Consider the following 22,210-nt stretch of genomic DNA (forward strand, 5'->3'; position numbering starts at 1 on the left):
ATGATGGTTAATATTATATTTTTAATTACTAGTTTAGGAGTGAGAATTTAGATATTACAAAATAACAATTTGATTAACTATTTTAATATTATAAAATTAGGCATTTGTTTAATTATTATTATATATATATTTATTTAATTAAATAATATGAATTTATTTTTAAAAGTATTTGATAATTTCTCACATGTTAAAATCTATATTTTAGTTTATTAATAAAAAATTAAGTAAAAGTTATAAAAGTCAAATTTACAAAATATTTTATTAATAAAAATTCTCTTTACATTTTATGCCATACTTTCCATTGTACACACTAACACAAACAAGTATTTTACATTGCACTTTTCATTGCCCACACTAACACAAAAAAATAATTCACTTTTACTTTTCACAACACTTACAAAGTGGGACTAGAAACTTTTTAAGGGTTAGGTATGTTCGTTCTTCCTTCTTGTGAGGCAAAAGACTATTTATCCAGTCCATTTAAAATCAAGACTGTTTTAAGTTATTTAATTCAAACTGATTAGTGTAAATATAATTTGAGGTCATTATTGTCCACTTTCTGTTTTTCTTTTCCCCATTTGTTTTTATTTAAAATGTTTGTCCCTCGTGCTAAAATGAGAAGCGAAACAAATGTGTGACTGTTTTCTACATGCGCTTCCCTCGCGTGTCTCGAACACTCGCACGTGAGGAGACTCCGTGAACCTAAACGCAACTTGCCTCTCCTCTTCACTTCCCTCCCTCCCTCTCGCAAATTAGTCGAAAACGAAAATTTAAGCATCAACCTCTCTTCATGAAGTAAGGCTACAGACAGAGAAGAGCCACTTCACTGAAGGAACAAAAAAATCGAATATCAGAAAGGCAAATATCGAGACCCTCGCCGACTTTTTCATTGTTTTCTGGTTCATACAATGTCTCTATTTTAGAGAAAATCGCCATCATTTTTCTTGAAATCTCCTCGAGGTACCTCACTCACCTAAACAAAATTCATATTTGAGATCTTAGTGTCATGTTTTGTTCTGGTGGGAAAAATTTATTTATGTATTATTATTATTATTATTTTTTGAAATGATGTATGAAGTTCTGCTTGGGAGCTTGTTCCGGCTGCCTCAAACTAAATCCGGGACCGTAAGGAGGAAACCCATTTCCATATTGTGGTTGATTATATATCACAGGCGTTCAAAAAGCAAATAACTAATAGGTCGTATGACGATATTGCAATTTCTTCAGCCTTTATTCGCTTTTGTTCCTGTTTTTCCACCCCGAGAAAGCATCACTGACTGACCTTTATTTTTCTGATCTCCTCTTTGCCCTCGAGCTACAGCCTTCTCCATTATTTTGATTTTCATCTTGATTTTCAAGCTGCAAACTTCGTTTCGGGTTCCCTTTTACATTCTCTCAGATTTTTCTGTTCTTTTTTTTTATTAGGCTCTGTTATTTCTGTAAGTTATGCTTTACACTCTGATTTTTTCTCAAATAATCTGTAAGTTATTCCTTGTTGATTGCATCACGATATATGTATCTGTTATAGTGCTGATCACTTGTTTGACAATATGCATGTGAAAACCGTCAGGCTAGAATATCATAATTTCTTTAACTGTAAAACAAATGTCTTGTTCACAGCAGGAGTGTATTGTTCCAAATCTGAGCAAGGAGATACAAAAAAAAGTGAGAAGTAATGCAGAGCTTTAGACGTTTGTTGACAAGACAGTCTTCTTGTCCTCTTCTTCTTCCTCATCTGAGAAATCTTTCCTCCATTCCGAACAGCACCATAAACGACGATCTAAAAAATCAAGTCAGTTATTAAAATGCCAACCTTTTCAGTTTTCTCAATTGACCTTCAGCAAGACTCTGTCTTTTGATCGTATTTTCCTCATTTCAGGTGTTAGTCGAAGGTAAAGCTACTTCGAGAACTGCAATTCTCAATAGGCCCTCTGCTCTGAATGCTCTCACTACGGTTATGGCAAGTCTTTTTTGCATACCTTTATCTCTTCTTCCTATTTTCATTTCTTATGTTTCTTTTCTATTTTTTCATAGTGGGAATTAATTATTTGGGGAAATGATTTAGGGTGCTCGGTTGAAGAAGCTATATGAATCATGGGAAGAAAATCCTGACATTGGTTTTGTTATGATGAAGGTACCAATGTTGATTTATTGGAAGATGGGTTTCCTTTTCTATATAGTTAATCGGTAGATAGTTTTTTTAATAGTACGATTTGTTATCATCCACACAATCTGGTGAGAAACTTAGCTGCTGTATTTCATATCTGAAGGGCAGTGGCAAAGCATTCTGTGCTGGCGGTGACGTAGTTTCTCTTTACCACTTAATCAATGAAGGTATGATTATATCTAGATCCATGTCCTGTACAATAGTTTGGGCTAAAATGATTTCTGGTTTTAGCTAGGATTTGAATATTTCAGGTCACACTGAACAATTGAAGTGTGTTGTTGCCATTGAAGGATGTATGGATAGAAAACAAGCATCTCGCCTCTATAATCCTGGAAGAAGCATTTGGTAGATAAAAAATTGAGTTAATTACCTTCAGGATGGATGTTTACAGCTTGAAAAGTGAAGGGAAGGCTGTGATTTTCGTGTGTAGTGAATTATATGACTCCAAATTTAATGAAAGTTGTTGTATGTAGTAAAATTACATGGTTCCAAATTTAATTTAAAAATAAATTAGATTTGTATGATTTGTAGCAAGGAAACCATCTTGTTGGTTTATTGGATGTTCCTTTGATTTTTTACATCCCTAAGTTTCAGTTTTTGCTGCCAAAAGTCTGCTGATTATTATTTGGAACTTAAATTATTTTATTTACTAATTTTTTTCTCACATTCTCTATGGGAAATTTTGAGGACAATTGGTCCAATGCAATAGTAACACTGAGATATAAAAACTATGATTTCTGGATATGGTTTAATGCACTCTAACTATAAAAGGAAGCAGTCGCCAGGAATTTAAATCTGAAATCAGTTTTGGCATGAAGCTTGAATTTAGGTATGCTTTTAAGAGTTTCTTGACCTAGTCATTGTGGTCATTTTCTTTAGAAAGCAATGCTAATGACATCCTTGTCTCTGATCCACAGTTCAATTGGCAGGATTTGAAAAATTTTAAGGTTACTTTATGGCACTTATTCTCTTTTTAAACTGTCTTGTAAACTGTAGCTCAATTGATGCAGGGAAGGAGGAAGATTGTAAAGAATTTTTCAGAACATTGTATAAGTTCATTTATCTTCTTGGCACATATTTGAAGCCTCATGTATGTCTTCTTTTCTTTTATCTTAAGATGACATCTAAGTCTTATGTTCCTTTCAAAAGTCTAAAATGGAGTCAGTTCAAGATCCTGCAATTTGATCATCTTATATATATATATATTATCTTTTGATATTTCAGCCCATCTTTCATTTAGATATGTAACTGTAATGGAAGCAACTGTGTTTTTTAAGAATTATGCTTCCCTGCAATTTCAATAGATTATTACTGCTTGCAATATCCAGCTTTAGGACACGTTGTGTGGAGGTTAAGAATGTTCTGCATTTCTCTCTTTTTTTAATTATCATATTTCTGTTTCTTCAAAAAAATAAAATAAAAAATGCTTAAAACCTTTAACTTTGGTAGGTTCAGATATATTTTGTTGAATATACTACTTGACATAATTATTCTCCATTGAACTAAAAATGTTTGAACTTCCTCTATGTGGGAAATGGAGGTTATTTAGTTGAGGATCCTATGGCACTCTTAAGCTATGTTGAGATATGATCCCACTCTGATCAGGAATCATAACTTTCAAGTTTAAAAAGCTAAATAGCTTGTAATTGTTAAGTTTTATTTGTTTGTGTAAAGAAAGGAAAAGCTTGCATCACGTGATTCAAATACTAAACTTGCAAGAAAATACTTTTAGAGTATGATTTCCTCTTGCAGGATAGCTTCCTATTTTGTTATTTAAAATGCCAGGATATCCAGAAAGCTGAGTTTCTTGTGAAATGTTACCCGAGAGTAGTCTTTTTAGACACTGCCTTGAGTGTATATGATTGGAGGTGGCTGTAGTTGTTCATCCACTTAAGCAGTCTTCTAGAGGCAATATTAATCATTAATAAATGCCCAGTTCAGCAAATTTGGTGTGGTTATCTCTTTGAATGATTGTCCAATATCCAAGCAATTATCTTCTCACTTTCAAACCTAGTTTTTTATGCTCATTCTGATGACTTGATATAGAGCTATGACACGTCCAAATGAAATTACCCTTTGTAGCACTCTTTATGTGCACATACACACAGAAACACACAGAGACAAAAAAGACGGATAGTTCAGATATAAAACATGGGGCATACATCTAAAGTGGATTCAAAATTGAAGCTAAATTCATGTTTACCTGTGAGTAGCTCAGGTGCTGGCAAGATTATATACCTCAAGTATTTTTATTCTAGTTTTGGTGGGCACTTCTATTTTCACTTTTGATGCAGATCCCATCCTCTTATATGTTTTGTCTTTAATTTGTTTTATAAAAGATCAGACTCCATACATGTATAAATCTCCTAAGTTAATATGATTTGTTTACGATTTTTTTAGAGAAAGTGTTTTCTGTTGACACTAACTGTCTTAAATATACGATACGAAGGGTATCCATATGCAGTTGATGAGGGTGCAGCAAGAATGTTAGCATGATTACTCTAATTTGCTGATCATGCAAGATTATATGGGTGACTGCTAGCTTACTTGGGCCTTTGGTTCTACAGTCACATGGGGGTGTGTCTAGTGTGAGATCTATGGTTCTACCAGGTGTTCATGTGTGTGTGTGTGTGTTGGGGTGGGGGTTGGTTGGTTGGTGTGTGTGCATGTGTGTGTGTTTAGCATTCAAAAGAAAATGCCACATTAATCTTCTCTAGTTCTTTTAGGTTTAGAATAAATTTTTCGTCACAAACATTTTAAGTAGCATGGATTGATGATTTTTTTTTTCTTTTCAAAAAATAGTGTTGTAGTGAAGCATAAACAATGAAATGACATAAAAACATCCTATGTTGACAATATAAAAATGTTGTTATTCTTTCAAAGTCCTCAAATGAAGAGTTGTTTTAAGCTCACTATTGGGCTTGACTTTTATTCTTTAGTTGGGAGCAAAAATTTAGACCAAATGTTTCTATACTGTCTTTTCATGGTTACCAAATTATGAGGTTCATATTTGGCTACTTCTTGTTACTAACGTCGTATATATATTGAAATGATGATTCTTCTGACTTAAAAAAGAAAAGAAATGATCCTTCTACTAGCCTGTACTAACCATGTGCTCACCCTATGCACGATTCTTATGTGGCCCAAGTTTTTAGTTCTTAGAATATTTAAATTTTCTTGAAAATTTAGTACACAATCAGATATTCTTGTGAAACCTTGATGAGATAGTCTTATTTGCAGTTTATTTAGTGTATTTATGGTGCTTTTGTTACAATTTCATATTCAGGTTGCTATTTTGGATGGTATCACAATGGGTGGTGGTGCAGGAGTTTCTATTCCAGGCACATTTCGTGTGGCTACTGATAAAACTGTATGAGTTATATTTTTAATTTAGTTTTTGTTGTTTTTTTTATTTCCATCACTATTGTTTGGCAATTGCTAGATGATGGTTGGACATCTTGAGATACATAATAAAAGACATAGTTTTTGTTTGAGTTTTGTCAAGTTTTCTTTAGTTAATAAGAGTTGTTTTTCGTAACTAGACTTCTTTCTTGATTTTTTTCTTTTCCCATGCCTTAATGATTTCTGGAAAATTATACCTTTTAATAGTGTCATGTTGATTTTGTTGAAACTGAAAAGTGGGAAGAGTATAAAAAATGGTAATGAGGAACCATTAACAGTTTATGATCAAATAATTATTGTTATTGTTGTCTTTGTTGTTTGTTGTTATTATTCTTCTTGTATAAGAAAAATAGGGTAAAGAATATGTAGAAACATGTAAGATTGATAGGAAATAAGAAGATAAGAGAGTAAAGAGAAGAGAGAAGAGAGAATAGAAGAAGTAGCACTCAAGAAGCTGCCTTGATCAGTGTCAAAAATCAAGCCTGATCTCTCTTTAATATGTCACTTAAGTGATTTTGAGTAAAAGGACAGAAATGCCCTTAAGTACAAGAAGGCCCATAACCTATCTTGCTGGAACTATATGACACCCATATGACAAAATCAAATGACCAAAATACCTCTATATCTGTATTTTAACAGTACCCCTCAAGTATGAGAGTACATGCCAAAGAGTTTCAACATGTTACAAAATACCAAGTGTTCTCACCTTCCAAGAGGTTTAATAAACACATCTCTAAGTTGCTTAGAGGGCTTTACATACGGAGTGACCACTTTCCCTTGCATGACAACATCTCTAATAAAATGACAATTTACCTCTATATGTTTTGTTCTTTCATGGAATACTGGGTCACTTGCTATGAATATAGCAACTTGATTGTTACACTTTGTAACCATATGCTTTGGAATAGAAAAACCAAATTCAATAGAATGTACTTAACCTACATAAGTTCATTGATTGTATGAGCACTAGATCTAGCCACTACAACTTGTTTCTTGCTTTTCCAACCCACGAAGTTAGCTCCAACAAAACAACATTAACCAGTAGTAGATCTCCTATCCATTTTCACCCAGCATAATTTGCATCAAAGTATCCCAACACATCAATCTTCTCATTTTGAGTATAGAGTAGGCCTTTTTCAGGAACACCTTTCAAATATTTTAAGAGTCTCTGAGTCAATTCTAAATGTACTAATCTTGGGTTCTCCGTAAACTGATTCACCATTCCCACTACAAAGGATATATCAGGCATAGTGACTGTAGCATAAATCAGTTCCTACTAGGCGTCTATACTGGGTCTTATCTTCAAGTATGGCACTATGAGAGTCATGAAGATCAGCTCTCACTTCCATTGGAGTCTCCATTGGATTAGCCAACATACCATATTCATCCAATATGTCTAAAATATATTTTCTCTGTGAAAAAACAACTCCCTTCTTACTTTGAGCCACTTCAATGCCAAGGTAATATTTTAGCTGTCCCAGATCCTTGATTTGAAATTGTATGGGTAAATACTTTTTCACTTCCTCAATTCCTTTCAAGTCACTTCCAGATAAGATAATGTCACTAACATATGCTACTAAAATGACCATATTTGTCTTCCTCTCCAGTGCAAACACAAAATGATCACATTGATTTATATAAAACCCAAATCTCATTAGGACAGTGCTCTAAAATTTTCAAACCACACTCAAAGACTTTGTTTAAGCCCATAAATAGTTACTTTCAACTGCCATACTTTGGTTATCTCCCCTTGGGGAACATACCTTGGAAATTGCTCCATGTACACCTCATTTAAGTCGGCATATAGAAACACATTTTTCACATCCATCTGAAATAGTGCCCCCCTTGGTTTATTGTCAGGGAAACTAAAATAAGGACAAAAGTGAATCGAGCAACAAGAGAAAAGGTTTCAAATACATCAATCCTGAATTCCTATGTATAACCTTTGGCTACCAATCTGGGCTTATACTACTCAATAGTCCCACCTGCCTTGTATCTAATTGTGTAGACCCAACAACACCCCACAATAGCCAGTGTGGAAGGTGGGTCATAAAGACTACATGTGTCTCTAGATACCAAAGCATCCAACTCCTCATCCATAGCACATTTCCACTCAGGCAAAGCCAGGACATCTGCATTGAACAAATAGTAAAAGACAAAGACAACGACATAGCAAAGGATTTGTATGATGGGGACAAGAAATCAAAACACACATAATGTTAAATAGGATGAAATATGCATGACCTTTTACCTTTCCAAAGGCTAATGGGAAGGTCCAAATCAGGCAAACTGGACCTGTAGGCAAAAAGGAAGATGACTGGTCTTGAGAGGTGAGCTCATGAAGTGTCAGTCGACATTGATGTGGGTAATAGATGATGAGAACATACCTGAAGTGGTGGAGAAGAACTAGTAGATAGTGCATCCAATACAGCAATAGGAACTTGGTTATCCACACAGGGTTCATATGGAAATTAAGATTCTGTAGATGACACAAATTATGGGGTGTTTTAAAAAAATATAACATCAGAAGAAACATGTCTTTTTGTTAATTGGCTCATGACATTTGTTTCCTTTTTGATGACATGAATAACCCAATAACACACACTCTCAGATGTACTGAGTAAATGGACAAAGCATGTAGATCCAAAGATACAAGGAACAACATGAAATAATTTATTTTTTGGTTTTAAGTATTTTTTGGTTTTAAGACCTGTAGAGGAACTTTGTCCTTCCAAAATAGATGATGGCAAATCAAATAACATGAAATTAATATTGGGTCTTTTCAAAATGACTTAGAAACATTTGTATGAAACAATAAAGTGTGGGTCACTTCAAAATGTCTGTTTTTACGCTCAGCGACCCCATTTATTGGGGAGAGTAGACACATGAAATCTGATGAGTAATTCCACGCGAGGCACAAAAAGATGCAAATTGTTGATTGAGAAATTCAATGCCATTATTAGTACGAAAAATATTAACATGTGCACCAAATTGATTTGTTATTTCATTAAAGAAGTTCACAAATACATCAAAGACTTTAGATTTTTCCCATAGAAGGTACAACCATGTGACTCGATAGGAGTCATATATGAAGGACACAAAGTACTTAAAACCAAATAGATTGGGGACTCTACATGGACCCCACACGTCAAAATGAATTAACTCAAAAATGCGAGAATTATGAACTAACTGGAAACTAGTTCTATGATGTTTTCCCTGTTGACATGACTCTCAATCAAAAGAAACATCAAAAGGCAAAGATGGAAAGGATTGACGGAGTTTTGCTAGTGATGGATGCTTCAACCGCAAGTGCTACAGGAGTGGAGATTCTTTTGCTGCAAGTGCTATAGTCGGTGGAGTAGAGTCATCATCCAGTAAATATAGCTCGCCCCTTTCATATCCTAAACCAATAGTCCTCTTCGTCTGCAAGTTCTGAAACATACAAGTAGGATTGAATGTTACTGAACAATTTAGAGACTTAGTTACGTGACTAACGATTGCAAAATTAAAAGGAGAGTTAGGAACAAACAGAACAAAACTCAATGACATTTCAAAAGTGGGTTGTACAGTACCATCCTCCTGAATTGGGGAGGTAGAATCATCACTAAAATAACCTGATGATAGACTGAGAAATATTAATTGACCGAAATAAAGACTCCATACTTGACATGTGAGTAGAAGCTCTTGAATCAATGATCTAAGAAATTGACTACCAAAATCTGATTTTTCTCCTTTCGAAGTTTTCAGCATTTGCAGAAAAGGGACGAAAGTTACTGATTTCCTGTAGAACACCACTCATAGCAGTTCATACATGCGAGACAAATTACTCTCCTGGGATAAAATAGAAGATAATGTCTTCTACATCTCTTTGGCTGTTTCACAACTCAAAATTTGATCACTGAATTGAAAACTATACCATTGACTAACCAATTCATGACTTGGTTTTCTTCAGCCTCCCAGTCTTCATTGATAGGGTTAGGAGGATCATCTTTGATCTATTTTGCTGCTCGTTTGGCCTTCGGGAACATAAGAACCGAATGAGACCAATTCACATAATTTGACCAGTTCAATTTGATTGAAGTTATTTGTATGGAACTTGAATCCTTCTTGTCTGAGCCTTCAAAATGTCCAAGGGCAGCAACTTGTTTGCTGGAATCCGCCATTTAAATCTTCCAATACACCCCAAATAAACTCAATAAGATGTTCCAAAGAAGCTTTAAATTCAATGCAACAACACTTTCAATTCTCCCAAATTAAGTCATGTGGGCCCCACACTACGCAATTAGGGATACCCACTCCAAGTCTCACAGCAATATACTAACCAATCTTCAATTAAGTAAAAAAACTTCACAACATAGCACTTATTCAGTATGATGATGCAGGCATAGGCTTGATGATACAAACCCAGTAATGGCTGCGCAGAAAATAGGGAAGCAAAAAGCTTCAACAAGGGTCTTCTAGGGACAGTTGGGCATAGCAACTGCTCAATCGGCAACAATAGTCATCAACTGGATGGTTATGACAATAGAGAAGAGGAAAAAGATAGAGATTTTGCCCTACCAGTAAAGAAGTTGAGTGAAACCCTTCCTTTAGGGTTGAGAAATCTTTGAAAAGAACCCAAACTTTGAAGAAGAAACTCCCAAGAATGGATGTTTTTGCTCTAATACCATGTAGAAATATGTAAGACTGAGAGGAAATAAGAAGATAAGAGAGAAGAGTGAAGAGAGAAGAGAATGGAAGAAGCAACACTCAAGAAGCTGCGTTTATCAGTTCAGAAATCAAGCCTGATCTCTCTCTAATAAACCACTTTAGTGATTGAGTAAAAGGACAGAAATGCCCTTAAGTACAATAAGACTCATAACTCTTCTATACACATCAGATTCTAATGCAATTTGAAACACAAGCATATGGTAAGTAATCTATCTCGCTGCAACTATATGACACCTACATAACAATGTCAAATAACCAAAATACCCTGTATCTGTATTTTAACAGAGTATTTTACTCACACCTTATTTAAAAAAAAAAAACAGAGTATTTTATATTAACATTTCACAGAACCATTATGGGTAGTATCAATAAATAAGAAAATACAGGGGACTTTCAGCTGGTTTTAGCATGTCCATGGAACACCAAGCAGCTCCCTGGTTAGAAGGGTTTTACCATGGTTGGCTTAAGGGAGTCTTATAACATTGATAACACCAAAATTGAGGTGGAAGCCAGTCGTGAGAATAAGGACCTTTGAAGGAGCTAGCAACAGAACCTATCATTGTTGTTTGTTGTTATTGTTATTCATATCCAGCCATCTGATTTAGAAGCTATCAGCCAGTCACCTTTTTTAGACTGGTTAGCATTTACCATTTAATTAGATTTTTTATCGGGTTTGTTATGTTTACAGCATAGATCTTTTTGCATGCATAACAGAATTAACTACCTTTATTCAGCTTTGTTTTTTGCTTAAAAACAAATTGCAGGTTTTTGCCACCCCAGAAATTCATATAGGTTTTCATCCTGATGCTGGAGCTTCATTTTATCTCTCGCATTTACCTGGTTATTTAGGTAATTGTTTCTACTGTTCAACATTTATTGAAGCTATCAATGCCCTTGTTAATCTAGATAATTGCCACTCTGGACCTCTGTATTTGGGCCATGTGTGGCTTTTGTAGTAGGCTGGATATCGTTTGAAATCCTTGCTCTTGATCCTGGTTAATGCTAACCAGATCTTGGTACACATTGCATTTTGAATCTAAAGGGCTCTGTTCAGATTACTCTTGGGCAGGTCTGGATAGGTGCAGATGCATTGCATTTGGATATAATTACTTATACAACCAAAAAAAATTTAAAAAAAAAATTATATTTGTTCTACTTCCGCATAGATTTCTTTGAAATAAAAAGTGTAATCTCATGCCATCTAAGTGTTACAATTTTGCCTGAATGACACACAAGATAAGGTTCTCTATATAAAAATTATTTGATAGACAGAGATTAAGAAATAGGTTAATGTGATACATGGTGTTAGTTGAGGACATTAGACCAACTATAAAAAGCTGTCATTGGATTCCATTTGCATTAGATAATATCTGCATCCAGTCCTTTTTTCTAACCAAATCCTTTTGTAAGCAGTGATCGAGCATGAGGACCCATAAAGCTGGTCTGATTTACCTTTTAGCTTGTTGGACCTAATTTGATTTGGGTGAGACTGGTCCTTTAGCAGGCTTAGCCTCAGAGTTACTCCATTATTGGATGGTCGTATCTGGATGACTTGAATAGAGCACTATAAACGGTATTTGGTTAGCTTAGCCAACCATCTTCATGGTCTCCTGAGCTCTTGATGTTTTAATGTGGAGCATGAGGCACAGAGCCACCAATAGCAATCTTTTAGCATGATATCAAAGCCGATGCTAATTTATGTCAGTTTCCATCTTGTCTCTCAATTTTTATGGTTATGTATATAATCGTGTATTTATATGACTTTTCAGGAAAAAATCTAACCGGTTATTTTTTCAGGTGAGTACTTAGCTTTGACCGGAGAAAAACTTGATGGAGCAGAAATGATTGGATGTGGTCTTGCCACTCATTTTTGTTTGAATGCTGTTAGTATATCACCCTTTTTTCTGTCTTGAAGATTTGGTTTGTTGGTCTTCACTTTTCTTTTCTTTTTTTCTAGAAAAAATTAGTTGTGGCCATTCTCATTTGGTAGTTGAATATTTATTATGTAGAGACTTGCTACTCTTGAAGATCGGCTTGGTAAATTATTTACTGATGACCCTTCAGTCATAGAAACAAATCTTGACCAATATGGTGATCTGGTCTATCCGCATAAAACGAGTGTTCTTCGCAGGTGATTTTTAGTTTGTCATGTAGTTGGCTTCATTAAGATGGGCATGTTAGAATTATTTTACATTGGTTGGCATTACATGATTCCATTTTTTTTTTTCAGGATTGAAACTATTGATAAATGTTTTGGCCTTGAGACGGTTGAGGAAATTATTGATGCTTTGGTAATAGTCATTCATATGGTTTTCTTTTTTTTTTGTTGTAAATGATAGACATGGTGCACTCTTTGCTTAATTTTTATTTGGAGGTTCATAACGTACAACAAATCTACATCTTCAAATCATACTTGATGGCATTCATTGCTTGTTCAGGAAAGCGAGGTGGCCAAGTCTGGTGAAGAATGGGCTACTTTAGCCCTCAGAAAACTGAAAGAAGCCTCACCCTTGTTTTTGAAAATTTCTTTAAAATCTGTGAGTAAGAGTTAACACATTTAGTGCATGGTTCTACTGCAATTTGGGATACTGCTATTTATCTATTTCATTCATACTTTATGGGATATAGGTCCGCGAGGGTAGATATCAATCACTAGATCAATGCCTTGTTCGTGAGTACAGGATGTCGCTCCATGGCATCTCTAAACTTGTGTCAAATGATTTTTGCGAGGTACACAGTAAATTTTAATTCTTCATGAAAGAGTGTTTCCTAGTTTAACTTAGAAACTGACCTTATGGCTCCACTCAGGGTGTACGGGCTCGTTTGGTGGACAAGGACTTTGCCCCCAAGGTATCCTAGCAATTATTTGTGTGCTCTGTTCATAAGCCTTGGAAGAGATTGATTTTATTATTTTTTGTTTAATTTTTTTTAAGATGGCCGTTATGGTAATGTGTTTTTGTGATCTAAATTTGCAGTGGGATCCTCCAAGTCTGGAAGATGTGTCTAAAGACATGGTGGACTACTATTTCTCACCACTTGGCGAGTTTGAGCCTGAATTAAAGCTGCCGACAACATTACGAGAGGCATTCATATGATAGAAGATCCTAAAGGTTTCGTTTGCCATTATCTCTATCTTCTGAATTTTTAATTTTTAATATTGATTATACACGGACACCTCCTTTACCCTTGGTTGGTAAGACTTGGACTAAAGATTTCACACTCAAACCACTTAGGGTCTGTTTGGAACCCCATGGAAAAGAAAAGAAAAAACAATGAGAATTTGACCATTATTATTCCCAAAAATAGTTAGTGAAAAAGGAGAATTTGATCATTATCTCATTTTTACTAATTATTTTTAGGAATAATAATGATCAAATTCTTATTTTATTTTCTTTTCTTGGGGTTCCAAGGGTTTGTTTGGAATCCCTGGAAAAGAAAAGGAGAAAGATAGTGATTTTCTATTGTTTGGCAGTAGAGAATTTTGGAGAGAAAAAGAAAATGAGAGAGAAACTTCTCTCTTAGTTATAATATTTTCCATCTTAAATGATGGAATTCCAGGAGAAAAGAAAAGAAAGAGAAAAGGGTAGAAAAAAATTTAATCATCAAATTTAAAATATTACTATATATTTTTTCTTTTCCACTTGTATTCAAACAAGAGAAAAGAAACCCCCTTTTTTTTTTTTTTTTTCCTAGGGGTTCCAAACAGACCCCCTTAAGTGAGCACTAAGCCAAAAGGCCCAAGTCACAAAAAAGTTTATTTGTTGTTTAACACCGGAAATAGTAAGTTTTATGTTTTAAATTTTTGTGCGCATTTAAATTCTTTTATCTAATGTGCCGTTTCTGTTATTCAGTTCATTGATTCTCATACAACTTGTTGTAGATTGATATCTTCAGTGGAAGCACGTCACTGCTTACTGGCATCCATGAAAGTCCAGTCTTTACCATTTTAAGAAGTGCAGCAGGAATGAAAAGATCATTCATGTGAAGGTCTCCGGGCGTACTAACTTTTAAGGATGCCATTTTTCAATTTATGCATTTGCTGCTGCAGGGAATGACAATAGTTGCTTTTTATGGAACTGCTTTAAGATTACGTAGCAAAAATTCTCATGAGATGGTAGCTTCGTCTCCATCCCTATGCCAGACCATGACATGTAAGAATGTTACAGATAAACTAAAATTTATTTGACAATCTTTGGAAAAGTGGGCTAATGACCCATATATTTATCTATATCTATATCTCTGTCTCCGTAAAATAAGTTATTGAAACAAAAAGTGAGAGCTTGGAACAAAATACATGAGTCAATAAGACCCACATACGTTCTCTAGTAAATAATTTGTTATTGCCTAACATTGGAATCACTATTTTACTGAAAATGAAATTCCAACAAAAATTCTCATTCCACGGTGAGAAGAAATCCCATTGCTCTCGTAATTCAGGAATATATTTGTATTAAAACTTGGTGAAAAAAAGCAGCATTATAATCTTATTGGATTTACTGATTTACATCGTAATGAAATAGCTCAAAAATCAGCATTTACGTTTTAATGTGCAATTTTATCTAAATGTCAAGGTCGCTGTTAAGAGTATGAGGTGGGACTTGCTCTGCGCAATCTTCAAAAATTTCTGAGACAGATTATCGTCAGCATTTATCGTATCGAAAGGTAGATCGGTTTTCATCTACTCGACGGGCGAGGAAGAGGGGGGTTGGGGAGAAAGGATGTCTAATGGTGTTTTAACTATGGGAGTCTCAAAGCCGAAGAATTAACTCAACTTTGAATTAGATAATTTCTTTTTCTCCGGAAAGCCGAATCGCGGTCTTCTGCCAAAATGTTGGATCCGAGTCTTGAACTTCAAGAAGCTGGCTGGGAGGAATTAAGAAAAGAAGCCAGGAAGATCGAGGGAGATCTTGATGTCAAGCTCTCTTCCTACGCTAAACTCGGCGCCAGATTCACTCAAGGAGGTAAACTGCTATTTCCTTCTCTTCCATTTTGCCATATATACGAAGATTTCGAAGGTCTGTAGGGTTTTGGGTCACATTATTATTTTTCACCCAAGCTGGGCAAATGAAAGAAATGTGGATCCAAGCGTTCTTTGTGTACTGGAGTAATTGTTGGTAAACGGTGTCTTCATTTGTGACTGGTGGTTTGTGCTTGACAATGCTGGACTCTTTTAATATTGAGGTGGGGGAATGGTGGTCAGAGTTTTTACGAGTGTCTGGCTTGGGTTGATGTAGATACTGGGTCACCTACAGTTGGATCAAGCAGATCGTGGAAGTCCATGGAAATGGAAATTCAATCCCTTCTGGAAAAGCTACTTGACATTATTGATGCCATGAGCCGCTGTGCTGCGTCTGCGGCTCCTACTACGTCCGTTACACAGAAGCTAGCGAGGCACAGAGACATACTTCATGAGTATACTCAGGTTGTGCAACTTAATTTTTATTTTGCTCAGCATTGTTTAAATCTGTTTGCTTTCATGAGTTGCTCTTGTATCATTTATGGTTTGGTTGAATTGATTAACGAGCATGATATTAGGAATTTAGAAGAACAAAAGGGAACATAAATTCCATGAGGGAGCATGCTGAACTTCTCACTTCTGTCAGAGATGATATAAGTGAATACAAGGTGAGCAGAGACTAGACTGCTAGCTGAAACTGTGCAGTCTTTCGTTTGAATGTTCTATGTTTCTTAAAATAATCTCTTGCTCTTTGCTTCACATTAGGCATCTGGGAGTACGTCACCTAGAATGCAGTTGTTACGAGAGCGTTCAGCAATACATGGGAGCATAGTACAAGTAAGATTTCTATCATGCATGGCAGTCTTTGTTTGCTTTCAACTCTGGCCTCTTGTGAATGTTTAATACTTCATTTTTATTAAATAGAACTGACTTAATAAATGTAGATGTTGCTGGAAAATGACAAGCTTAAAATCCTACTGTTTTAAGCCAAAAAGTACTATTTAGTACTGCCATCCAATTAGAATTAAAGGTGCCTGCTGTACTTCTTAATTTGTTAATTAGGAATACTTTCATGAATATCTGCATTCCTTGAGAACTAAAGTGTTCAAACTAATTAGGTAAATAAATGAGCATTATGCATCTACTTTTGATATTGTAGCGGCCCCCTGATCCGTCAAAGTGTATGTGGGTGTTATTGAAGTGCTATTTAACTAGGTGTAACTATTTAAATAGAGCTCCTAAGAACTAGTGGTTACAGGCCATAGGAAGCTGTTTGTTGAGTTTAGTGGTTTCATTCCGTTAAAGTACATGAAAGTGTGCCAATTTTTACCTCAGCTGGGTTCCTTTTTTTCCTTTTACTTTCACTTTTCCATTGCGTTGCCCAATCTGATTGGTATACCAATTGAAGAGAAAGGTTTGTCATAGAATTACTGCAGTTCAAATGCATCAGTTTTTATCCATTGTTGTCCTCAGACACCCTTATTTTGGTTGTCCTATTCTTTTTACTTTGAGAAAGAGTTCACTAAAGAGAAAGGAGTGGAAAACAAAAGGTGGAAACCAAAATGAGAAACACAAGTTTGAACTGAATGATAGCAGCCATTAAAACTATAAGCTTTATGCAATAAATAGGTGAAATTTCAAGACATTTTATGAATATTAGAAAAATCATTGATAAACTCTTCCCTCTTCCCTGGAAAGTTATTACCGGGGCTTTGCTATGCAAAAGCTTCTTCTCAATCTTAACCTATCATTTCTATGACCTAATATATATATATATATATGAAGAAGAAAAGAGTCATATATCAACCTACTCAACACAATTCCCTCCTTTATCCTGTTGTCCCTTCAAATTAAATTTAAACCACTAAGAAACCTTTGTAAGAGACAATTACCTTGCATATTAATAACAAAATGTAATTTAAACTTTGTAACATGTTGTAGAGCAAAGTTATATTTCATTGGAGTCTTTTGTTGTTAATGGTTTTGAGTTAACTTACCCATTGATTTAAGTCTGTATCTTTGAATTTTATTTTTAGTTTGACCTGGTACTTTCTTTTCATTGAGAGAGAACCATATCGTAAAGTTTTTGTGGATATGTTTTCATGTTTGATTTTCAAGTTTCAAACTAGTTGGAATGGGTTGCATAAAAGTTGTTACTTCGTATCTGATCTTCATGTTGAAGTTCTCAAAATGTTTTTCTTTAAAAAAAAAGAAAAAATCCTGAAATTTTTGTGATAAGTTTCATTTCAATTCACCAATGGTCTTCTTACTTTGCGTGCGTGTTTTCAGTAGCTATTGTCAGAGCCTTTGAAGGTTTTCAGGGCATCGCTTGTTATTGAGCTAAGACTTATGAAAGTGTATTTGTGTCTCCATTAAGAACTCCTTTCATTCAACTACCAGAAGATTGTGTAATGTCTTGGAATCCTGAAATTGAGACAAGGAGCCACCTGATCCTACTTGTTTGACCTCTTTTCGTCACCCTGGTGTCTGCCTCAAGAATCTTGATGCTGAGGAATAGTATGTCAAATATCTATAACTAGATGTTGGCTACATGGAACTACCACACTGACATTAGTGCGGTCCTGACCTAGTGTGCTTAAACTGCTAGAAAGATGATAAATTGTCCAAGTTCACTTTATATCTTGAGTTTCTTATGAGATGTTTTCCACTATGAAAGGATATAGTCATGTGTGTTGTTGTACCCATTGTCCTCAGAACCTTGTCCAAACTTTATGTGTTCAACTAGAGCTATTATACTCCATTCTGCTCTATCAGCTGCTAGTTCAATCAATAGGCTGGCTTTCCAGAAGTCTTTTCTACCCACTTCATCCATGTCATGTTCAGTGTTCTGTGCGTTGGCAGTCCCTCAACATCTTTGACAACATTCTCCTAATTGGGGCTGAATCAATGGCCTGTGCCCAACAAATCCTCTTTTAAAAATCTCATCCTTCAGTTCTGTGATAACACCGTTTGCTTTACTGAAGGATCCATCCATCAAATAGTCAAAAAATAAACCCTGCCGATCCTCGTGATTCATGTAAATCAACAAAAGTTGGATTGTCCTACCTGCTCTTCTTGGAAAAAAAGATGCCCCAAGCGAACTGGAGCAACTGGCTTGTCTTTGGGAGTTAGCTGGCAAACTTTTTCTCCCTTGTTGTTTAAAATGGTCAAGCCAGGGTTTGCCACCTGAAAAGGGATATTCTTATCTTTTGCAGGAGGGAACATGCTTCTGGAGACTACTCTTGTCAGGGTATCAACTTATTTTCTTTTGCACCTCTGGAGTCCAGTTGTTGTGAATCAAATCAAGGCAGTTGAATGGACATTATTGTCGCATGGGGGCAATGGTGGGCAGAATATGTGCTTTAAGAGTTCAAATAATGTTTGTATCTGAAAGAAGCAATGAGACCTTGTGTAAGAACTATCGTACAATAAATCGGCTTCTTAGTGAGCAGCTGAGGGAATATGTCAACAAAGTTTGGAGAAAAAAGTTGTGGCCATTAAATATTTTTATACTCAAGGCAGTGAGGTGCTTTCAACTTGTATGCAAACCTCGTTTTTCTAATTCGGAAGGCTTTTTGAAACTGAAACAGAGGATGATAGTCATAGAGTCACTTCAAAGTAAGATCAGGAGTCAAGAATTTAATTCTGGCTAGATCTTGGATTCTCACATCTCTCTTGTTGAACTTTTTCTGAGGATTTGCAGCTTGCCTTTGGAACCACTACATGCCATTTCAATGAGGAAGAGCAGAGGGAACAAGATAGTTTCAAATCACAACATTGCTGATAGTCATGAGCTACTCCTCTTTATCTCTTTGTGATGGCTTTCAAAAGGGGAGGAGAGGATAAAATTTCTTTGCATGTGGATGGCTTCTGGACTGCACATTTCCCTGAAGAAGAGTTTATTTTTTCCTTCGAGACTGGAGCACTTCTTGAGAAAGTTGAAACATCTCTTATCACATAGCATCTTCCATGGGGGAAATTTCCCCAATCTTCTATTATTCAGCCTAATCCATTGTTGAAGATGGTGTCTCCAAGCAACATCTTGTTGTGGAAGGACCACAATTTTTCTGATTGTATCCGTATTAACCTTTCATGGGTGGCATTGGCGTCCCTTAATTGTTGGTGTTTTCCTAGTAAAATAATTTTCGCATTTAAAACAAAAGAACATCTAATCAGTCTCCATTGAACGTTTTGAAACCATCTCAAAGTTTTTTTTTTTTTTGTCCCAATTACTTTTTCTGGTATTTTTGAGGGCAGGGCTCAATGATTGCATTGTGGGGGGGGGGGGGCTGGTTTACTGTGTGAAGTCTCAGGGTCAAGTCTTACCTTCCAGTTTCTGATTAACAGTGGTATATCTTCCACATTCTCATCTCGTCATTTTCATCTTCTGTCAAACGGTTACTGTTCTCCACCTTTGCAATCATCACTATTTATGCTTAATATACATCCTCTTTAATTTATCCCCTTTATTTTTCTTGATCAAGCTTGGTAATTGTCACTTTCAGTACTTTTGGCCTTCAATCTCAATTCAAGATGTTTCTGAAATTGCAACTCTGATACTAATTGTTTGCTATATATCTCTTGAGTGTGGACCATAAATATACTCATGATAAGAGCAAAGAGATGAGTAACTTAAACTGACCCTCGTTAAGTCTATAGTGATTGTGGAAGACTTGAATCTCTTCCTTAAAAAGAAAAAAAGAAAAAAGACTTGCATCTCATCCATTTTTCTCATCTAGTTATGATGTACTCCATCTGATGTTGAAGAATTCACCACTCAGATAAATGATTTGCTCAACTTAGGATTAATTCGAGCAAGTTAATTCTCCACACACGTCTCCTGCTTTCCTCGCCAGGAATCATGTAGAGATAAAAACGTGGAAAAACAAGAATGGTCATTAACTATAAAAAGGTTAATGAAGCTACTAAAATGGACGGTTATTATCTTCTCAATAAGGAAAGATTAATAGCTGCAATACGTGGAAAACAGTGGTTTTCCATGTTTGATTGCAAGTTAGGGTTTTGGCAAATTTGGTTAACCGAAAGAGCTATTCCCCTAACAGCATTCAGTTGTCCCTTGGGACACTATGAATGACTTGTCATGCCCTTCGGGCTAAAACAAGCTCCAAACATTTTCCAATAAACCCTTCTTCAAATTCTGTTTGGTTTATGTTGACGACATCCTAGTTTTCTCAGAAAACAAGGATCAACATAAAGAACAATTACTTAAGGTATTGAATGCCTTAAAAAATGCTGGGATTGCCCTCAACAAAAAGAAATCGGAATTGTTCTGCACTAGAATAGACTTTCTAGGCTTAAACATTTCTAGAGGAGAAATAGTTTTCCAAAAACATATTCTGGAAAAAATAGCCGATTTCCCGAATGAAATAGAAGACATAAAACAACTTCAAAGGTTTTTAGGATGTCTAATGTATGTTGAGCAATTCATTGAGAACTTAGCATAAATTAGAAAACCTTTCTTACAGAAGTTGAAAAAAGATGTCCGCTGGGAATGGTCTTCCGAGGACAGCTCAAGGGTCAGTAAGATCAAACAGATGTTAAACTGTCTCCTGACTTTAACTCTACCTAATCCAAATGCAAACCTAATTTTAGAAACTGATGCCTCAGATCATACATGGGCAGCGGTACTAAAATGTAAAATAGAGGATTCTGAAAGAATATGTAAATATACTTCAGGAACCTTTACATCTACTGAAATTAATTATCATTCCTATGAGAAAGAAATTTTAGTGGTAAAAAATGGGATAAAGAAATTTTACATTTATCTTGCCCCTAAAGAATTTCTAGTTAGAACTGACTGTAAAAATTTTGTTGGTTTTATGACAAGAAATTTAGAAGACTCTCTTGTCATGGTTGATTTTTAATTTTTTTGATAATTTAGAATTACAATGATGCAGCCTCCATAGATTATTATATTCTCTTAAAAAAGTTTGGTTGAGCTATTTTGTAATCACAGACAGCAACGATTGGTATTCACTTCCTCAAGCTTTATAGTGGTTTTGGTTTCAATTCAAACCTTGACTTAATAATTGCTGCAGAGCTCTGAATCTGTGAAATGGCTCCATAAAATCATGATGGTGTTTTCATATTATTATTTTCTTGCTTTCTATTTTTAATGTGCCCATCTAAAATTATGTTGCAGATTGATGATGTAATTAGTCAAGCTCAGACTACAAGGGTCGTCCTTGGCTCGCAGAGGACGTTGTTTGGAGATGTTCAAGGGAAAGTCAAACAGTTGAGTGACAAATTTCCCATCATCCGTGGCGTTTTAGGTATGATTCTTCTGCACTCTTGATACAGCTTGTTTCAGATATTTACCTCATACCTGGTGTTGATGTTTCGATGCATTGCAATCTTGCATTTGCAGGTGCCATTAGAAGGAAGCGTTCAAGAGACACACTTATCCTCTCGGCAGTCATTGCGGCATGCACATTATTTTTAATCCTCTATTGGATCTCAAAGTGAAGACATGTTTTCTGATAGGAAAAAAGAAATCATAAAAATGGAATTTGAAAGCTAATGTATAAGACTGAAGGTCCCTGTTTATAGATCTTGTCAGCAATCTTGTTGCAATAAAACAGCAATGGATTTTAGCTCTTTGAAGTTGCCTCTTATATGAGTAGCAACGACTTTAATAGAAGAAATACTGTATTACTTTATATTAGGCATCATCTACGTACAAAGAATCAAAATTACGGATTCTTGATCTGCTATTTCCACCACTGGTTCTAGTGCTCACCTCTGTGATAAGATTGACCCCGCTTGCATATTTACATAGCCTGCAGAGGTATTTGTGCTAACAGAGCAGAAGATGGAGATGATGGAGATGGCATGAATGATAGTTATTTCTGTTATAGGTTAGGAATGTATAATATGACCAGGAGCTTGTGAGTCATTTGGCACTCTCAGAAAGGGTTTTATATAATGAGAAAGCTTTAGGGACATCTCCAACA

The 22,210-nt window shown here is 35.4% G+C and overlaps 2 protein-coding genes across 3 annotated transcripts; both read left to right on the top strand.

Moving 5' to 3' along the window:
* The first annotated feature begins 752 nt into the window (after window positions 1-752).
* Window positions 753-14,479, top strand: LOC137948197 (small ribosomal subunit protein mS47). 2 transcript variants are annotated; one of them, XM_068794194.1, is made up of 16 exons: window positions 753-960; window positions 1,621-1,792; window positions 1,880-1,960; window positions 2,066-2,134; window positions 2,271-2,334; window positions 3,178-3,257; window positions 5,454-5,537; window positions 11,044-11,128; window positions 12,077-12,162; window positions 12,289-12,410; window positions 12,510-12,570; window positions 12,718-12,816; window positions 12,908-13,009; window positions 13,088-13,129; window positions 13,255-13,389; window positions 14,160-14,479. In XM_068794194.1, exons 2-15 carry the CDS (start codon window positions 1,676-1,678, stop codon window positions 13,372-13,374), a joined length of 1,212 nt encoding a protein of 403 aa, XP_068650295.1. In that variant the 5' UTR covers window positions 753-960; window positions 1,621-1,675; the 3' UTR covers window positions 13,375-13,389; window positions 14,160-14,479. The 2 variants fall into 2 exon arrangements, with proteins under 2 accessions (XP_068650295.1, XP_068650296.1); XM_068794195.1 differs by having other exon boundaries at window positions 1,624-1,792.
* Window positions 14,480-14,932: 453 nt separating this feature from the next.
* LOC137947912 (Golgi SNAP receptor complex member 1-2-like) lies at window positions 14,933-21,853 on the top strand. Its single transcript, XM_068793753.1, has 6 exons — window positions 14,933-15,240; window positions 15,514-15,701; window positions 15,815-15,904; window positions 16,002-16,073; window positions 21,400-21,529; window positions 21,625-21,853. Exons 1-6 carry the CDS (start codon window positions 15,108-15,110, stop codon window positions 21,720-21,722), a joined length of 711 nt encoding a protein of 236 aa, XP_068649854.1. The 5' UTR covers window positions 14,933-15,107; the 3' UTR covers window positions 21,723-21,853.
* Window positions 21,854-22,210: the final 357 nt, after the last annotated feature.

This window comes from Aristolochia californica, unplaced genomic scaffold, assembly GCF_029961685.1.
Source record: "Aristolochia californica isolate CCGP_79_NKW_82.1479 unplaced genomic scaffold, dmAriCali1.0.hap1 SCAF_13, whole genome shotgun sequence".
NCBI lineage: Eukaryota > Viridiplantae > Streptophyta > Magnoliopsida > Piperales > Aristolochiaceae > Aristolochia > Aristolochia californica.

Excerpts from the sequence above, each read along its gene's own strand:
- LOC137948197 (XM_068794194.1), top strand. The coding sequence starts at position 1,676 with ATGCAGAGCTTTAGACGTTTGTTGACAAGACAGTCTTCTTGTCCTCTT. Across the intron at positions 11,129-12,076 it reads GCATTTACCTGGTTATTTAG|GTGAGTACTTAGCTTTGACC; the intron begins GTAATTGTTTCT and ends TTATTTTTTCAG. Across the intron at positions 12,163-12,288 it reads CTCATTTTTGTTTGAATGCT|AGACTTGCTACTCTTGAAGA; the intron begins GTTAGTATATCA and ends TTTATTATGTAG.
- LOC137947912 (XM_068793753.1), top strand. The coding sequence starts at position 15,108 with ATGTTGGATCCGAGTCTTGAACTTCAAGAAGCTGGCTGGGAGGAATTA. Across the intron at positions 15,702-15,814 it reads TACTTCATGAGTATACTCAG|GAATTTAGAAGAACAAAAGG; the intron begins GTTGTGCAACTT and ends GCATGATATTAG. Across the intron at positions 16,074-21,399 it reads TACATGGGAGCATAGTACAA|ATTGATGATGTAATTAGTCA; the intron begins GTAAGATTTCTA and ends ATTATGTTGCAG.